The 20926-nt window shown below is 35.4% G+C and overlaps 1 protein-coding gene across 1 annotated transcript in view; it reads left to right on the top strand.

Annotated features, from left to right (window-relative positions):
• Window positions 1–20926, top strand: part of Tom40 (Translocase of outer membrane 40) — a 200047-nt gene that overhangs the window by 37548 nt on the left and 141573 nt on the right. The window contains exon 3 of the mRNA XM_072534793.1: window positions 13771–14000. Coding sequence (XP_072390894.1) covers window positions 13771–14000 — 230 coding nt within the window. The remainder of the gene's footprint in view (window positions 1–13770; window positions 14001–20926) is intronic.

Genomic DNA, 20926 nt, shown 5'->3' with positions numbered 1-20926 from the left:
CGATTACTTAATTATTCATTACCCAGGGTACGCCCGATTGCGGTGGTCTTATTAGTACTTCAATTTTCGTGAACGCTTCTACTTTAAACTTCATAAAAAATGACTAATCTTTCACTTTTCTGTTACTGTTATTTTAAGACGATATTTCTAGATTTGTATAGTAATAACTATAGTCAATATATAGTCTCTATAAGTAAATGAGTTTGTGGTATCGGTTACAACTCATATATATTGATAATGAGGAAATAAACAGGTTAAAATAGGTGTAGAAAATTTTACCTACATATATCGGCACCATTGTTCAGGAGATGGGTTTATCCCAGAGATCAAAGGTTACATACTTTTACAGGCGTATTCTAGGTTCTATTTATATATTTTTATTACTAAAAAAGTGTATTTATAATAAAGGCCTTAAGCTATCTGTAGATTCCATGAATATTAGAATCTATGGAAATTAGCAAATTAAAAAATACAGACATAATTCTGAATGACCAACTTGAGACAAACAGTTATCCCCTCCTCAACTTATTCAGTTACAAAATATGATGTGTAAACGCATAGCTATTTAATTGTTAGATAAAATGAATTTCCATCAAGTAACGGTCGAATCTATCACTTACTAAAAGAGTACGAAAAGACCTGCTTATGCTTTAGAGTATGGGTACTTTAGTACAAAGTACCCTTTGCTTTTGCCAATTGCTTTGTCACTTTCTCAGCGATGGGTCTCCCTTTTGCTCATCAATAATGTTCCTGCTCGATATAGTTATTCTAAGATATTCAGATTTCACTATATGCTCTACATTTGGCTTTATCTCCTATTAATTTACGACTACGACGAAATCTTTATAATATATCTGATGCATTGATATTAAAGTGGAGTAGAAAACTTGGTAGATAATATTTATTTGTTTTGAGTATACTTATTTTACGACCTAGTACATAAAAAATAAATACTTGTGTGCTCAGTGCTTTCTAAGTCTGTAAAACATAGACATGCTTCCATATTAGATTATACATTTATTAAGAATGTCCACTCTCTGAATTGAAGTTTTTATCTTAAAATATGACTGTGTCCCACAATCTTTCACAAAAGTTATTCTTTTCTGAAATTCTCTAATAAGGTTCAATAGGTTTTTATATTTTGTTTTACGTTTTAATCTTTAAATCGGAGTTCATTTTTTGAAAAACTATAAACACGTGACAACAAATTGCTATATGAACGGCGTTATGCATCACTAGACCCAGCCCCAATTTCTTAAATTGCGGATTATGGCGCTTTCTGGTGGAAAAGAGGAACAACAGGATAACATCAGATGTAGACCAAACAACAGAAATTAGGACACGCATTGAAATAGCACGTGCATTATTTTTTAAACTTTAAAAGTTTCTTTGTTTTCGGGATATAAAGTTAGAGCCTGAGAATGCTTCGATGTTACGTGTTCTCTACTTTTCTTTATGGCTTGAAAGCGTGAACACTAAAACAAGTCCATCTGAATAAGTTGGCCGCCTTTGAATTTTGGTGTTACAGAAGAATCCTACGAATATCATGGATTCAAAGAATGTCAAACGTGGAAGTAACTAGAATGATAGGAAATGGGGCGGAAATATTATTAACTATCAAAAGACAAAAACTTGAGTACTTAGGACATGTGATGAGAGGGCAAAAATACGCATTATTACAACTTATTATGCAAGGCAAAATCCGAGGAAAGCGAAATGTGGGAAGACGAAGAATATTCTGGCTTAAAAACTTAAGGGAATAGTTTGAATGCAGTAGTGCAGAACTTTATAGAGCGGCAGTAAACAGAGTCCGTATAGCCATGATGATTTCCAACCTTCGATAGAAGATGGAACTTAAAGAAGAAGATAGAAAAAGGCATAAACTATCTACGTAATAAATCCCATTAACCTGTTAGTAACGGATAACCAGATATATTTAAAAAAATTAAGTACGTTTCTTTTTATTTTGGATTTTGAATTTTGCATAACTAGAGCAAGCGACTAATTTTTGTTGGACCAAGCGCCTCTTGTGAGCGTTTTAATGATTGTAAATCAAATATTTGGCAACATATGTACATAAACGTGGTTAACAATGGTGACGTTGGCAACTTGTTGAGGCGTTTAGGTTAAGAAGTAGTTTCAGTTATTGCTTAAATTTTTCTATAATAGTCACATTACAGAAGAGCTAACACAGAAAGAGAATACTTAACAAAAGACATAACATTAAGTAAAATGTATGAATTGTATATTGAAGAAGCAGACAATGCCCTTGTTAAATTTTCGTTTTACAAAAAAATGTTTTTAACACGATTTAATCTTCAAAGAAAAAAGTTGAAAAAAGATACTTGTAGTAGATGTGATTGTTTCGAATTAAAAATTAAAAATTGCGCAGATAACGAACAATTAAGCGTTAAAAAAAGAAAAAATGTGCACTTAGAAGAATGAAAGCTAGACATGAAGATAAGCAACGATCAACCAGAAGTGGAAACCTTTTGTTTTCATTTAAAGAAAAACTCTTCCCCTTTCGAGAATTCTAATAAATATTGTATATTATAAGCGTCAATTATGTATTTACAACCTTGGTACCCATAGCGCCAAGGATCAAAAAGTCATTGTTATATTTGGATAGAAGGTGAAGCTGGTCGGGGAGCCCAGGACGTAGGCATTTGTCTTAAGAAACACATTGAAGAAAATGTTACTTCTGCAAAACATGTAATTTTGTGGTCAGACTCTTGTGGCGGCCAAAACCGCAGCATTAAAATAGTTTTGATTCTGAAAATGATTTTGGAAACTCATCCTACCATTGAAAAAATTACATTACGCTATTTCTTTCCTAGTCATAGCTTTTACCCAATGGTAGTGATTTTGGAGATTTTGAAAATGCCCTAAAATTTCAACAACGTTTATATACCGTTGATGATTACCTAAACGTGATGAAAAAATTCCGTAAAAAGAACCCACTAGTAGTTCACAGAATGAAAAAAGAAGAATTCGTCAAGCTAAGAAGAAATACAAGAGAATCAACATAAGAGACCAATTTAATAGATCTTGATAAAATATTAAAGTTAACTACAATTTCGTAAATATGGAACACTTTAAATATCTTAGATAAATAATCACGGTTAATAATAATGCCACTTAAGAAATACAGATCATAATTTAAACTTTTTACCTATTTTAATACATAGATGCTAATCATGGACAATGACTAAAACGGATAAGGAAGAACTACGAATATTTGAAAGGAAAATAATAGGAAAATTGTTTTAACCTCATTATCATATCGCTACAAATCCGTATAGAAGAAGAACACATACTTAATAAAGAAAGCTCTTATAACGATATTGTTTAGGCAAATAAATTGCTTAAGGTAGATCGTACACATGCATAGACGCCAAGATGTCAAACTTGTAAAACTGGTATGGAAGGAAGTTAGCACAGAAGAATACCACTTGGGCGTCTCAGTATGCAATGAAGACAAAACATACAATCATATCTCAAAAAATTAACATCGTGAAGGTTCTTCTCTGAACCCCATAACAAATGGCTAATCTTTTACTTTTCATTAAAAATTTAAATTTTAATAAGTCACGTAAATAACGTTTTAAAAGTGCCTTTCCTGAGATAACTTTTTTTAAGCCTGGTTTGTTTGATTACATGTAATTGATTTGATAGTCCCCAACAGATGAGTATTGACTATAGGTAGGATAGCAGGTAGTTGAACAGGCATGTGTTGATAAATATGATGGGTCGGTAGATAGTCTCATTATTCCTAAATCTGACCTCATGTTACCTTCCCCCTTCATTTGTGGAAGTCCTAAAGGCATTTTTTCTCTTGGGGCATCCTCCCAATTTAACTTGGCAATGTAGTTATTATAGAGCCTTTGGATATAGCCAGCGCAACTTTAGCATTGAGATTTAGCTTCTTACACGACGTTGTTGTCTTTATATGTGTTTGGCCTTGGCATTAGTTCCGTTCGGTATTGGTTAGTACGCGGACCTTTGTAAGTCGGAAAATACTTCTGATGGCTTTTCTAGCAATCCTGGTCTAATTAATACGTTCTCGTCACGTATCCACACATTAGCACTGGTTTGATCACTATTTTATATATCCTGATTTTAGAGATTCGAATTAGACTTCTGGATTTAAAAGAGGATTATATATACATAAACATAAGTTAGCTACCTAAATATTCCCTTTTATTTTTATTTTTTATGTAACAACATTACCTACGGCATCTAAGACGCTGCAATCTTTCAAAATTATATGGCTTTATTGTTACGTTATGCGGTACTCTCGATCCTCTCTTTTATATGTTAAAGAACATTTATTTGCTTTTCGCATTAGTGACTATTAGACCATCAGTCAGACTATCAGTCAGTCCCACGGATTCTGGGGGGGGGGGCAAAATTCTGACATATTTTAGAAAACCATCTAACAGATATATATCTCTAAAAATTGCAACTTTCAATGCAAGAACCCTGCTATCAGAAGAAAAATTCATAGAAATGGAATCTGAACTTGATAAAATCATTGGGACATTGTTGGAGTCGCTGAGGTCAGAAGGAAAGAAGAAAGCCTAACCACTTTAAAATCCGGTCACATTTTCTATCATGTCGGAGAAAACTATGGGAATGGAGGCATTGGGCTCTTTATTAATAAAAAACTAGCTGAGAATATCATATCAGTAAAAGCAGTTTCCACAAGAGTTATACTTGCAAAATTACAACTAAACACCCGTTACTCCATAAAGATCATTCAAGTCTATGCACGAACATCGAGTCACGCTGACGAAGAAATAGAACAGTTCTATGATGACTTGTACACAGCTGTTTCAGAAGACCAACAACATTTTACGGTAATATGTGGCGACTTTAATGACAAAATAGGAATAAGCACTGACCCAGCTGAAAATGCCCTCGGAAATTTTGGCACACCAGGTAGAAACGAAAGGGGCGAAATACTCTTAAATTTCCTATTAGAAAACAATCTATATTTAATGAATAGCTTCTTCTATAAGAAGATCCATAGAAGATGGACTTGGAAGAGCCCCTATGGTAAGACAAAAAATGAGATCGACTTCATCATCACTGACAAAAAACATATAGTCAAAGATGTTACAGTCTTAAATCAATTTTCGGTTGCAAGCGATCATAGAATGGTCCGAGCAACTGTAGAAGTCAATATTAAGCAAGAAAGACTGAAGATGATAAAAAGTAAAAAATTCAAACCTTGGATGCGCCCAACGAATGAACTTGAGTTTGAAAAATATATCACCAGTAACTTACTCAGAAATACAACAAGAGAAGACATAAATAACCTAAACGAAGAAATAGTAGATACATTAACACAAGCTCAGAAAAAATTTGGCCCTAAACATGGAAAAGAACAAAAAAATAGTAAAGAAACGAAACAAAAAATGGAAGATCGTAGAATGCTGAGAAGTCAAGGAAATGTTGACTCACAAGATATAAACAACAGAAATAAAGAAATCTCTAAAGCCATCAGACGGGATATTAGAAAATACAACAACGAGAAAATTATAAAAACTATAGAAGACAACAAAAGCATGAAAGCATTGAGGAGAAAAATAGAAAATGATAAAAAAGAAATCTTCCAACTTAAAGACAAAAATGGAAATATTATCTCAGATAGATCAAGCATATTACATATAGTGGAAAGTTTCTATGAAATATTATATAAAAGTCAACTTATTCCAGAGCTCATCGAACAACCAATACAAAAGGTACATAATGTAGGATTGGAGGATATACCAGATATATCACGAGAGGAAATTCAACATGCCCTCAAAAATATGAAAAATAATAGAGGTCCGGGGGAAGATGGTGTAGTCATTGAGACAATTAAACTAGGAGGTCCAATTTTGATGTCCCGAATCCAAACACTTTTTAATCTATGTCTGCATAGTGAAAACATTCCAAGTAAATGGAAAAATTCGGTTACAATCATCCTCCACAAAAAAGCAAATAAAGCAGATCTCGAAAACTATAGGCCAATTAGTTTGCTTAACTACCTATACAAGCTCTTTACTCGAATACTGACAAACAGATTAGAAGCAAAACTCGATTTCTATCAATCAGAAGAACAGGCAGGATTTCGAGCGGGACACGGAACAAACGACCATTTGCAATGCCTTAAAACTCTAGTTGAAAAGTCTATCGAATATAACAGACCCCTTGCTCTTTGTCGACTTCCACAAAGCATTTGACACAGTCGAAACAGTTGCTATCTTAAAAGCACTATCAGAATGCAGAATATATCAAAGGTATGCAAATATTATTCGAAATATATACGAAAATGCGACAACAACCGTTAACCTCCATTGCACTGAGAAGATAAAAATTGGCAGAGGGGTGCGGCAGGGAGATACCTTGTCGCCAAAACTATTTATAACAGTTATGGAGTACGCATTTAAAAGGCTAAAGTGGGAATCAAAGGGTATTAGAATCGATGGAAAGATATTCAATCATCTCAGATATGCCGATGATATTGTTCTCATAACAGACAACTTAGGAGAAGCCAGAGTTATGCTACAACAACTACAGCAAGTAACCCAGAAAATCGGTTTAAAAATAAACTAGGGAAAAACAAAAATGATGACCAATCTCGTCCCCAATGAGCTAATAGAAATCAAAAAGTCGCCCATAGAACTTGTAGAAAAATATGTGTATTTGGGTCACGAAATAAGGTTAACGCGAGATAACCAAACATGCGAGCTACTCAAAAGAATAAGTCTGGGTTGGGCTGCATTCGGAAAAATGAGAGACGTATTTAAAACAAATATACCGATCCATTTAAAAAGAAAAGCCTTTAACCAGTGCGTTCTACCAGTCCTCACATACGGAGCAGAAACCTTAACTCTCACAAAAACATCAGCCGAAAAATTGAGAAGGACACAACGAAAGATGGAGAGATCAATGCTTGGAATAAACTTAAGCAATAGAATAAGAAACGAGGAAGTTCGTAGACGAACCGGAGTGGAAGACATTATCGAACATATTACAAAAAAAAATGGAGATGGGCAGGACATGTTGCAAGAATGAAAGACAACAGTTGGACAAAAAAATTGCTTGAGTGGAGACCACGGGCTGACAAGCGAAGCCGAGGAAGACCCCCAAAGCGATGGACCGACGACCTCAAAAGAATCGTGACCAATTGGATACCAGAGGCGCAGAACAGAAGCAGATGGAAAAGTCTAGAGGAGGCCTATGTTCAACAATGGACAACTCAGGGCTGATTGATGATGATGATGATGACTATTAGACCGCTTTTTTTTTGCTGCTACTAGCATTATTTTAGAGCATTCTATTATTTAATTTATGGATTAAATCCGGATAGCAAATAGATATTCTTCACTTTCTCGGAGAAATAATATTCTAACACACAAAATCCTATTAAATTGTCAAAACCTTCCTTGCATATTCTATTCACTTATGAGGAGCAGCAGCAATATCAGTACCATAATAAGGCGTATAGTTCTGGACTGGCTAATTGTTGGATAATGAGAAGCATGAGTGTAGCAGTTTTAATGTTTTCGGAACTGCTACCTGGTATCGGGGAGCAGAATTATCATTACCGAGTTAATGCATATAGGAATTGTTGCTTGAACTTTATTATTATTAAACAACACTATATTTCCTAGTAAAATAATCATAAATTTACAGTAAGAAAAATTTTTGAACGTTGGTTATGAAAACATCATGTACATACCACCGGGTTCACTATGTCCATATCCAGCAAAATCCTTGTAATAATGATACTGGAAACCAAAGATGAAAATATGCTCCAAGAAACTCTGTGTTATAAAACAGTCGAATAAAATACAGATTCTCGATTCCAATAATCAAAAAATTAATGAACAGCTTACTAAAATAGAAATAACGCCTATTTAAGATGTAATCCATTAACGGCCCAAGGGACAAAGCACTCCTAGCATATGCTAATGATATAGAACTCATAACTCTAATGAGAAACTCTTCCGTCCACAAACTTCAATAAAGTGAAGAGAGCACAAAAAATGTTTGACTTAAAATCAACGAAATGAAAACCAAATACAAGCGAATCAACAGAAAACCAATCAACCAATTCAATAAATTTAGAAAAAACATTAAAGTCAACAACTACAATTTCGAAAGTATGGAACACTTTAAATATCTTAGATCACTAATCACGGTTAGTAATAATGCCACTAAAGAAATACAAAGCATAATTCAAACTTCAGACCTATTTTAATACATGGATGTGAGTCATGGAGAATGACTAAAACAAATAAGGAAGCACTCCGAATATTTGAAAGGAAAATAATCAGAAATTTTTATTTAACCCCATTATCATAACTACTATTTAAATGGGAATAAGCCACAATTAGAGGTTAAAGTTAGTTTATTGACGTTTCAATTTCCACTTCGGAAATCATTCTCACTAATGTTTGTATTTTGAGAACGATTTCCGAAGTGGAAATTGAAACGTCAATAAACTAACTTTAAGCTTTAATTGTGGCTTATTCCCGTTTAAATAGTAATTACTTTAAAATGCCACAAGAAAATAGCTTCACTCATTATCATATCGCTACAAATCCGTATAGAATAAGAAAACATACTGAATAAAGAAAGCTCGCATAACGATATTGTTCAGGAAAATAAATCCCTTAAGGTATATCGGACACGTGCATAGACGCCAAGATGTCAAACTTGTAGAACTGGTGTGGAAGGAAGTTGGCACAGAAGAATGCCACTTGGGCATGTCAGTATACAATGGAGAGAAAACATCCAATCATATCTCAAAAAATGAACATTTCATTTGATTGCAGATTCGTGGAAAATCGATCAACTTGGAGATAAGTTGTAGTCAGCTGAGACCTACCCAGTGTTGTAGCGCTACGTATTGATAATGATAAAGAGAAAGAAGAAACAGTGACAAAAAGCAACAAAAATGGACTATGGAGCAAAGCTGCTTCAAAATCTTTGATTGGAGAGGATTTAAATGAAAGTATAAGAAATACAATGGATGATTGATGGATTTGAGAAACTTGAGAATTGAGAAAGGCACTCTCCGAAACAGCTGTAGTGATAAGATAGAAATAATTTTGTAGAAGTTTTGCTGTTTTATTGTTAAACAAAATGGAATTAACATACGACATTATATACGCTAAAATAACTAGACAACTTATATGATACGGACATATAAGGAGAAAGTTTAATGATACAATAATCTACCCAATATTTGTTATGAGTAAAAACGATATGAATAAACAAAATAAAGAAATCCATGGCAAAAGGCAAAAAGAGTAATGATTTAAAAATGAGAGAGGTATCCTGTGGATAACATGTGCTTAATTAGAAACGAATGGAGATGAAGATCAGAAGACGACAAAGAATGTTTTAAATTGATAAATGTATACAATTTTTAACAATGTATATTTATAGGTCATAATTAGGGTCAACGTGCTAATTTTATGTAAAATAACACTTTTCAAGTTGGATCGGTTACAGCACGGTGGAATCAAATACACCCAAAGTTAAAAACTATCGATGTTTATATGAAAGATGAAACCTTATGGCACATGACCGTGCAATCTTGACACCTACACATTATCACATAATTGTGAACGGTATATTGTACCTAATTACTAAGAAGTTTGTTATTTTATTCTAAGAATAAGTTTAATAATTTACGGGAGATTTAATGTATTTAAAATTTTACAGGATCCGGTATCGTAATAAGAAGTCAAATTTCACTACAACCCCATTAAAACGTGTTAAATTTTACTTTGTATATTCTTTTTCTGAATATAATAAGTAAAAATACAGTAAGTTTCATCTTCTTATTGTGCCGTATTCTAATTAAGGTTAGCGATTACTTCTTTAAACGCTTCCCATAAATTATTATAGTTTAAATTTAACTACTTTATGAAACAAATATTGCACGTCATAAATTGCAGGAATTGAAAAATTACAAAGATCTCCTGTTTACAGAGTTTCTTTTAATTTTATGTAGTCGTAGGCTTCCACGGCCAGAGTCAGAATTATAGTTTATTCGTGTTCCGGGTTTGGACCGTGTCATTTGTGAGTGACCCAAAAATGGGTTCATCTCGACGTTTCGCTACAATTGTATGTAGCTTCTTCAGGAGAACAAAAAAAGGAAAAGAAAACAAAAGACAGGAAGATGGGTAGTTAGCAACGGTAACTCAGTTACTTAACGCAACCAGAGGCGAATACTAACTACCAAGATGGGCATTAGGTCACAGTAACTCAACTACTTAACGCAGCCAGAGGTGAAAACCAGATGCCAGGACAGGGATTCACGTCCAACAGCTCAGAACACTAACGCGTCGAGAGGCGGGGAGTGAATCCGACGATTACTCCGCTACCGCTCTATTTATAGTCGCGGTGACCTGTCGTATCGGGACGTATCGGCACACTCCGTGGCGCGAACGTCAAGAAGCGCGCGCTGGCCAATCATGTGGCTGCATCGTGGTAGCGGGACCGGACGGCGGCTCTAGACTGAGATTCCAGATGGGAGACAAGTAGTATCCTTCCTCTCGATTGATATTATGTAGATTTTTTCCCCTTTACACCCTAGGACGACAAATTCAAAATCTTCGGGTAATACTCCTGTGGCTTTTCTTCCGTATATTCGAAGTGTCACTGATAGGATTGGCAAAATTCTTCGCAAAGAAGGTATCAGGACTACTTTTCGACCACCCAAGAAAATCTCACAATATCTACCCTCTCCTAAGGACCCATTACCGCCCCTATCTTCCTGTGGTGTCTATTCTATTCCTTGTTCATGTGGACAAGTGTATATTGGCGAAACTGGTCGTTCCGTCAAAACTCGGATTCAAGAGCATCAAAGATGCATTCGATCAGGTCTTTTCTCCCATTCTGCAGTTGCAGAACACTGCCAAGAAACCGGTCATTCCATATTGTTCGAAAAAACCCATATTATTTCTAAGAGCCCCTTCTTTTATTCCAGGAAAATCCGCGAATCTCTAGAGATCCGAAAAAATCTACATAATATCAATCGAGAGGAAGGATACTACTTGTCTCCCATCTGGAATCTCAGTCTAGAGCCGCCGTCCGGTCCCGCTACCACGATGCAGCCACATGATTGGCCAGCGCGCGCTACTTGACGTTCGCGCCACGGAGTGTGCCGATACGTCCCGACACGACAGGTCACTGCGACTATAAATAGAGTGGTAGCGGAGTAATCGTCGGATTCACTCCCCGCCTCTCGACGCGTTAGTGTTCTGAGCTGTTGGACGTGAATCCCTGTCCTGGCATCTGGTTTTCACCTCTGGCTGCGTTAAGTAGTTGAGTTACTGTGACCTAATGCCCATCTTGGTAGTTAGTATCTTAGTAGTTGCGTTAAGTAACTGAGTTACCGTTGCTAACTACCCATCTTCCTGTCTTTTGTTTTCTTTTCCTTTTTTTGTTCTCCTGAAGAAGCTACATACAATTGTAGCGAAACGTCGAGATGAACCCACTTTTGGGTCACTCACAAATGACACGGTCCAAACCCGGAAGACGAATAAACTATAATTTTATGTAGTTTATTATAATCCTACCGAAGGGCTTCTACTTTCTTAAACTGTTACACGACTACTCTACTCGATGTTAGTACATTTAGAGACTAAATGTTTAAGTGCATATTCATTTTAACAAAAAATAATAATAAATAAAACGAAAACTAGCCATTTCCAAGCTTATAATAAATACTTTTTTAAGTTTGAAAATAATTAAAGCAAGTAATATAAATAACCACCATAAAATATTTAACTACATTAACCGAGTACCTATTTGTGAAATTTCTCGATGACTAAATTGATTGATATTTAAATAAATTTGAAGTTCCAAAGCGTACCTGCTGTAAAATTTAAAAATCTACGACTAATCAAATTATTGGCAACATCGGAGGAGTTTAGTTGTGTACGCAAAGAAATGTATACGGATCCCAAAAGTGTTTTAACCTATTACGGAGTCTACTTAATCCGACGTGTTGGTCGGAGTCCACATAAAGCGCTACCCAGATAATAATATACACGATGTATATTCGTCTGGAGTTAGTATAATACCGTTTTAGTACGGAGCCCCCATATAGGTTCGGAGAAATTTCCGCGGTTAGTACAATTAAACCTAGAGCTAAGATTAATAGTATTATAAAAATTAATATTAAACTCACCAGTCTTCCGGGTTGAACCGCGTCGATATCCATTTTGCCGAGCTTTCGACATCCTCTCTGATGTCTTCTTCAGGGCTTCCTAGGTCTCAGTCTCCCGAGCCCCCAGACACTACTACACTCACTAGTCACTACTAGTTCACTCACTAGTTCACTACTGCGACGGGGACCAGGGGACGGTTCATTTATACCGTCGATCGTGACGTTACCTAGGTGGGGGTTAGGGGGTTGGGATTGGCGTGAACATTTCCGACAGTGGGATTTTGATTCGAGGATGGAGGGGGCGATATTGTGTTTATGAGAGGTCTCCATGTAAAAGGTAACCGTATGGCGTCATCTCTTTTATTATAAGGCAATTTGGTCTTTTTTCTATTTCTATGGCTTCTCGGATAAAACAAGAATTATATCCAAACCAAGAATATATTTATATATATATATATATATATATATATATATATATATATATATATATATATATATATATATATATATATGAATTGACACTAAATAGAAAAAAGAATGAAATAACCACATAAGCAGAATGGGGAGACACGTGTGGCCAAAATAGCAAGAGATAAATCATTAATCGGTAGAAGAAGTATCGGCCGACCGCACAAAAAGATGGAGTGACAACCTTCCATAGAGGTATCAATCCGCCAATGAACAAGCATGATTGCTTATAAAGAGGAAGAAGAATAATAAGATAAAAAATATAACTTTGATACCCCGAAATTTATTGGGACACCATGTATATTTCAAAATAATTTTAAAATATAGCTTTTATCAACAAACTAATAATTTAAAATTTTTTTACTCTTTCGCTGTAATCTTCCGTTCCGTTAGTGGTGATTCACCTTGTATACAAGGAAACATTTTTATGTATGTAATTGTTGTTATTACTTACATGAAAATAAAATTAAAGCTGCACTTTTGTTTTTTAGTTACATCTTATCTAAAGAGTTTATAAATATGTAATGTTAAACAATAGTTAAATTTAACTATTTTTATTAGTCCTATAATAATTACATACCTATATCCTTCAATTAAAGAAACAAGTAATTATAATGCATTATTTTGTATTCAACTATACATATCCTTTTATTAGTGAAATTAATTAACTACAACTACACAGTGCTGAATACGGTTCTGATTAGAATGAATCATATATGGACAATCTAATAGCAACACTTGTGGCAACACTGATCTGCATAAGCACAATGTTATTTTCTTAACCTGGAACGCTCTATAAGGTAGTCAATTTACCTAGATTTTCTTGCACAGCCAACAACTATGTCCTTCTGGGACCTCCTGCTCATTTCTTTCCCCTCCCATTTCCTTCCAGAATTCATCATGATACTCTTATTCCAACTAATTTTTCTATATCTCCTAGCGTCTAATGATTTGTGTTGTTATTGTGTTGTCACACATGAAATCCATAAAGACTACAAAAATTACTAACTACTGTTCTATACAGCCGTTTGTTTGCTCTCCTAGATATCATTTTTTATATCTGGGATAGCTATATGGAGAATTTAAATGGTTCAACTTAGTAAATGCTTTTTCAATTTAAGGTACAGAACTCAAAATTTCAAGTAGGTCAGTTAACAATGAATTATAGGGGTTCTGATTATACTGCTAGTTGTACAGTAGCCAATCCTGATGTAATTAATAGTTCAGGAATAGTTGTTCTACATTATTTACAAGCTGTAACAGCTAAGTTGGCACTAGGAACTGAGCTTGCCTATCAAAGAGGACCAAGCATTCCAGGTGGAGAAATAGCATTATTAAGTGCAGCAGCTAAGTAAGTATTTTGATTTATTGTTTTGCAAATATTAATAATTATTTGGTTAAACATCTGAAAGCTGATTAAATTTTGGAATTGATCTGATTTGACGATTGAACACATTTCAGGAGAGATATACAGAGCGGTCACTGAAAACAGTTCACCCTGATATTTGGTAACAAGATTTTCTGAAACAGGTCAATTTTTCTCTCAAACGAGTCACAGTTAAGGCATAGTTGTTAAGTAGGAGTCATAAAATAAAGACTATTTGCTTACTCGTTTACGTGATAGTACAAGACTTTATAGCAATATGATATACAGATAACAGTGATAAAAGTTATTGTGAGATGGAAATTGAAACCAATGAGGCTTGGAAAAAATTTCTGAATCTGCATAGAACCCTAAAAGAGAAAAATGTGTGTATCCTAAATGAGAAATCTCCGAAATTATAGGCACAAACAACCAGACTAATTATTCAACATTAATCCAAAAAAACATAAACTGAAAACAATGACTTCAACAATAATCAAGACCATTCAAAGCTGGGAAGTTATCAAACTATAAGAACAGACAGGAAAAAAGGATGAAAAAATTGATGGAAAATATTCGGAATATGATATATTTCTATCAATATGTCTAGTGAGGATCTTAAAAATTCATCTTCTATTGCTTTTTTAGCCTTTGACTCTGTTTGGCATAGGGGTCTTATATATAAATGCATCAGGAAAATTACTCACGCCGTCTTATTGGGCTAATTAAGTAGTTTCTAGAAGGAAGATAAAACAAAATTAGAATAAAAGACACTTAATCAGACCCCTGTACACAGTTTTTTGAGGCTCCCCCGTTTCCCTAAAGTATTTGCTTTAGGAGAAGTAACAAATTGCTACCTTCTGCAATATGCAGTTTATAACGCTATTGTGGCTAATGACTGAGATTTACATGGTGCAACAGAAGTAATGCAATCATTCATCCATCGGCTGGAAATCTGGTTTAAACAATGAAGATTAACACCAGACCCTAAAAAATGCGAGTTTCTATTGTTATAGTCTCAAAATAGTACAGTTACTATATACAGGGAGTCACAAAAAGATTGGTCATAAATTATACCACGATTTTAGGGATGAAAATAAGTCGATTTTGCCTAAATTACCTACGGCAAAAGTGCACACAGAAAAAGTTACGTGGTGTTAAGTTACAAAATAATACCGAATTTTTTAATATTGCTCCAGAACGGTTTAAAAATTTTTTATGAAAATATTTATTATGTGGTGGCCAATAAAACCGAAGCAGCGAATAATTTTTCCCGTTTTTTCTTAATTTTAGGGAGGTCTTCAAACCTTCCCTCCCCTCTCACAACTTTTTTGTAGTACAATATTGAATTAGAAACGGGTCATCGATAGAATGAAATAATTACTATTCAACTTTTGTATCTTTTGGTATTTGTTTGTCAAATCATTAATTTAGAAGAATTAAGAATTTCTTAAATGCAATATTACGTTTTTACAAATATTAAGTTTATTAGTAACTTTCACTTAGGAACATAAATATATTAATTTAATTTAAAAAGTGTTCAGTGACCTCCCCGTGTCTGTATACAGGCTCTACATCGTTTCAACAATGAATACAGAATATTTTGAAAAATCAAATGTCTCTCGAAATGCTTCTAAAAATCGGTTTATTGTTTAATTAAAATTTAAATTGTTATTCTGCCATTTCAGAAAAACTGTAGTAATTGTTCATTTTCAGTTTAATTGAAACAAAACTTTTGTTCACAATAACAGTCAAATCACTATCAAGATAGAGAACACAGCAACAATATGCCTACTCGACTAAAAAACTTGATATCTGTATAATTCTATTATTTTAGCATGACAGTTAAAAAAGTGGTGGTATCTTCTAAATTAATGATTTTACAAATAAATACCAAAAGACAAAAAAGTTATAAAATAGATGTTTCATTCTACTGACGTCCCGTTTTTAATCCAATATTATACTCCAGTCCAATACTAAAAAATTTTGTTTTATTTTGTAACTTAAACATCCGGTAACTTTTTCTGGGTACATTTTTGCATGTAGGTAAGTTAGGCCAAATCGACTTATTTTTATCCCTAAAAATTGTGGTATAACTTATGAACAATTTTTTTGTGATAACCTGTATAATACCATAAAACTAGCAAACTATATAAAATGTCTTGGGATAATAATTAATAATATAATCAATTAAACTTCAAAAAATATACCCAAACCCTTAAACAGATAGTAATTAGACATACTAAACACTTCGGGTATTATAACATACAAAAACCAAACATTGGCATTAAAATATCTTTCTTTTCTCAAACCTTGAATAAAAAACGGAGACACCTGAACAAATTCCCCTCGTTGGCTCAGTGAAGATGTTCGTTCTGTTGTAATGGAAACACCAAATAATAGTAGCAGAGTTTATTGTTGAGACGTACACTATGGGTGTAGACCCGGGATTACTTTGAGTAGAGACTGATGAAGTTGATCGTTGAAGACTATATGTTCGTTGAGTGAATATTGATTGAATGCTTCTCTAGTCAAGAGATATTAGTTTTATATAAATTCTATTTGGGTCAATATTTTTCGCGTACCTAGCGTGATATGTGTATTTAATTTATGTAAATTGTTTAACTTTGTCAGTACTTTTGACTGATGTCCAAATTATTATTTATAATTGACCAAATGTGTATGTAACCTAATTAACTACGTGTGTGTATTTAATAACAAATAGATTCATTCGGTCTACTGGGTGATAAAATTATACTGTCCAATTTCGGATATGAATTCTGAAGATTTGATATTGGACATACTGCGGAATCGGGCAATCTGGCCCAAGTGTCAATACTCAAAGTTTACATATAAGTATTACATAACATAGTAAAATTCAAACATGATAAATTATAAATAGTTTAAGAATAATCAAAATCTTCCAACCGTACCCTAGCTATCAATGTCCGACTCTATCTCTAGATTAAAATTAGGGCAATTGGATGAAAATGTGGAAAGTGGGATGTCAACTTGGGAAGTCGACCGTACAATGTTGTGCCGATTACTAACTAATACAGGTACTTCCTGTTCGTTAGTCTGAGTTTGTGGATTCCCTGAACGACATAGTCGTGCAACAGGACGGTACTTCCATAACGTGAGTATCCCAATTATTACCATTATAGTAATGATCCCGGTGGCCACAAAATAATGCCAATTAGATTCGTGAATCGATCGCCACTGCGTATGCGTCATTTCTTGTTCCAGACTCTCCTCCTCAAGTAACACATGACGTAGCTCTCCTCCTGGTATGTCAAGGTAGGTGTTTAGAGGCGTGTTAAACTTGCGGGGTGTCCTCGCCACCAGTTGGGCCACGGGAGTGATTGGCGACTTCAGGTAACTCGTCACTGCTCTGTCCACCCCACTGCTAGTGGGGAGTAATGTAATATTTTTCGTTTGGGCGATACATTTGGGTGAAAGCTTCAGGAATGTGACTCGTTTCAGTACTCTTTCGCTCCGATTTCCATCGCAAATAATGGATATGTGTATCGTGACTGGCGTGATAACTAGCCAGAGGTTGGGAGTACCCATCTTACTCCATTGAGCTGTCTGTATTGTCCTGGCTACCACTGGACATGTGCTATTCTTAGATCGCTCATAAATTTCTTCTAGTATGCAGTTTGGTTGGGTATCCATGTTTCTTATAGCCGTTGGTGAGCACGCTATCTGCGCCTTTGTCAACAGTAAGCACCTTTCTCTATCTTCCGTGGTCAATTCGAAGTAGTGCAGTGTGTTATAATCTACGACCAGTAGATTCCTTGGGGCGACAAATGTGCGCAACACCGACCCCTCAACGTTAAGTGGTATGGCCGTGACTTTGAGCATGCTGTACTTATTTTTCCCTGTCACTATGAAGTAGCCGATGACTGTTATATATCTGTCGTCATGACTGACTTCTGTTTCTATAATGGGTTGTCGTCGTATTTCGACCCCTTGAGGCAGTATCTGCCCTGCTTTCCCTATTAATTTGGTTATTTCACCCGGTTTCACTATATCAATGAAGTGTCCGTGGTTATAGTGAAGGTTTAATATTCCCTCGTAAAATTGAGTATATTCGTTTATGAAGTCCATAACTTGTAATGCTATCGTTTGTATTCGTAACGTGCTATATTCGGTTTCTAGTTTTTGTGCTTTGTCTTCTACTTCGTTAAGTCCTTTAGATATTTCTTGTAGACCTGTGATTAGTGCTTTGTTAAACTTGTTCATTTGCTCTTTTATCCTGTTCTCTGTGTGATTGATTGATGTTATTGTTTCTAACATTATCTTCGCCTGGTGCTGTGATCCCTTTATTAGCTCCTTTTGGTTATTATCTAATGCTTCAATGTTACTGTAGGCTTCGTCATTGACTCCAAATACTGAGGTTAATATTGTTCCTAATATTCCTCTTCTTTCCCTTCCTTTTATTTCTACTGTCAACCCCTCGCTTACTGACTCCGCCTTTCTTTGTCCTTCCTCTAACTTCTCTATTATACCCTTACAATTCACGATTTTTATCTCATGACACAGTTCTCGTACGCCTTGTATCATATTTCCTATTAGTTGGTGCTCTGTTCGAATTCTTCCTTTTTCGAGTAACACCTTTATTCGAAATGTTCCCCGGTCTATGACGACCTCTCCAAGGTCTTCTGTGAAAAATCCTGGTACCGGATTATATATTTTATACGGTTCTGCCTTTATGGGTTTTAACATCGTTAAAAACATTATAGCTACTAGTATTTTCTTCCATCTTAGTGCTGCTGCCTTTTTCGGCTTTTCCTGTTTCTCTTCTTCCAGTCGTATTAGCTTATGTATGGGTCTTTTAGTCAGTTTCCCGTTTGCCTTTCTCACTGTTACTACTCTGGTTAATCCCTCCGCTCCAGGGTGTGTTTCTGTTACCCTCGCTAATGGCCATCTGCCTGGAGGTGTATCCTCTTCTTTAATTATAACTATTTCTTCTTCTTTTATGTTAGGGTGCGCCTTATGCCATCTATTTCTCTGTTGTAATTGGTGCAGGTATTCCTGTTTCCAAATTTTCCAGAAGTCTCTTTTTATTTTCTCCACTAATCTCCACCTCGTCGGCATCTTCAAATAAGTCGTAAGCTCTTCTTCCCGATTTGGTGATATAATTTCTCTCCCTATAAGGAAGTGAGCTGGTGTCAGGGCTATTTTCCCTTCAGGGTCTTCTGATGACCCACATAATGGTCTCGAGTTCATACATGCTTCTATTTGTGCAAGCACCGTACTCAATTCTTCATATGTTAGAACTGTTTCCCCGATGATTCTTTTCAAGTGATATTTCATTATTCGCACTGCGCTCTCCCATAATCCTCCGAAATGTGGTGCATATGCAGGTATGACATGCCACTGAGTACCTAGTGCCAGTAATCCTTGTTTTATCTCGTCATCTATTTTTTGATTTTCTTTTTTCAACAAATTTGCTGTTCCTACGAATGTGGTTCCGTTATCGCTGTATACGTTGTTGCACTGTCCTCTGCGTGCCGTAAATCTCTTGAACGCTGCGATGAAAGCATCCGTAGACATATCGCTTACTACCTCAAGGTGTACTGCCTTCGTTGACAGACACACAAATACTGAGATGTAGCCCTTATAACTCCTCTGTCCTCTGCCTCTCGTGGTACTTATTTTTATTGGCCCGGCATAATCTATCCCTGTGTTAGTAAAGGGATGACTCGGGTTCACTCTGTCTTTCGGTAGATCTCCCATTAATTGTTGTGCTGCTTGGCTTTTATACCTCCTGCACCTTAAACATTTTGCTAGATGATCTTTCACGGTTCTTCTGCCGTTGATTATCCAGTATTTCCTTTTTATGTACTGTAGTGTTTGTTGTAATCCGCTATGTAGATTTCTTGCGTGACTATCTGTTATAAGTAACTTTGTTAATGCACTATCCTTTGGCAAAATTATCGGATGTTTTTCTCCGTACTTTAGATTCGTGTGTCTCAGTCTTCCGGTGACTCTTAGAATTCCTTGTCTATCCAGGAATGGTACCAATGACGCTAATTTATTTTTCTTGTCTAATTGCTGTTTCTTCTCCAGCTTATTTATTTCTGGTTTGAAGTAGGCGTGCTGTGTGTGCTTTATCACCTTTAATAGAGTTTCCTCTAATTCTTGGACTGTAAGCTGACTTTGTCCATTGTCCTTCTTTTTTCTGCATTTGTCTGCAAATCTCCTACAATATGAAAGTACTCTTCTCATTCTTTCTAAATTTGAGAATCTCTCGCATATGTCCTCCTTTATCGTTGTCGTGTGCACCGTTATTTTCGTTTTGACTTCCTCCTCATTTGTCTCTGGTATTTCTTCTGATTCCTGAGTTAAAGTTTTGTTACTAGTCAGCCAAGTTGGTCCCTTCCACCATAGCTCTGCTTCTAATAATTCTGATGCGGTACTTCCACGTGAGAGGATGTCCGCTGGATTTTCCTTTGTATCTACCTTATGCCAATTTTTCGGTCCTATAACGCGTCTTATTTCCTCTACTCTGTTGGCGACGAACATTTTCCACCTTTTTGATGATCCCCTTATCCAAGCCAGGGTTATCGTTGAGTCCGACCATGCATATACCTCAATGTTTTCCCTGTTCAATGCTTGTAGGGTTTTCTTCATTAAATTTGCTAGTAGTACCGCGGCACACAGCTCGAGCCTCGGTAACGTCGTTTTCCCTTTCAATGGTGCGACTTTCGATTTTGCTATCATTAGATTCGTTTTAATTTCTGGGCCTAATACCCTTGAGTAGATTACCGCTCCATATCCTTTCATAGACGCATCTGCAAATCCATGTAGTTCTACTCTGTTTATCTTGCTTAAGTTGTTCCACCTGGGCAATGTTATTTTCTCCAGATTTACTAATTGCGCCTGGTATGTATTCCACCTGCTTTGTT

This window comes from Diabrotica undecimpunctata, chromosome 6, assembly GCF_040954645.1.
Source record: "Diabrotica undecimpunctata isolate CICGRU chromosome 6, icDiaUnde3, whole genome shotgun sequence".
In the NCBI taxonomy this organism is placed as follows: domain Eukaryota; kingdom Metazoa; phylum Arthropoda; class Insecta; order Coleoptera; family Chrysomelidae; genus Diabrotica; species Diabrotica undecimpunctata.
This window is presented reverse-complemented; position numbering and strand designations above follow the sequence as displayed.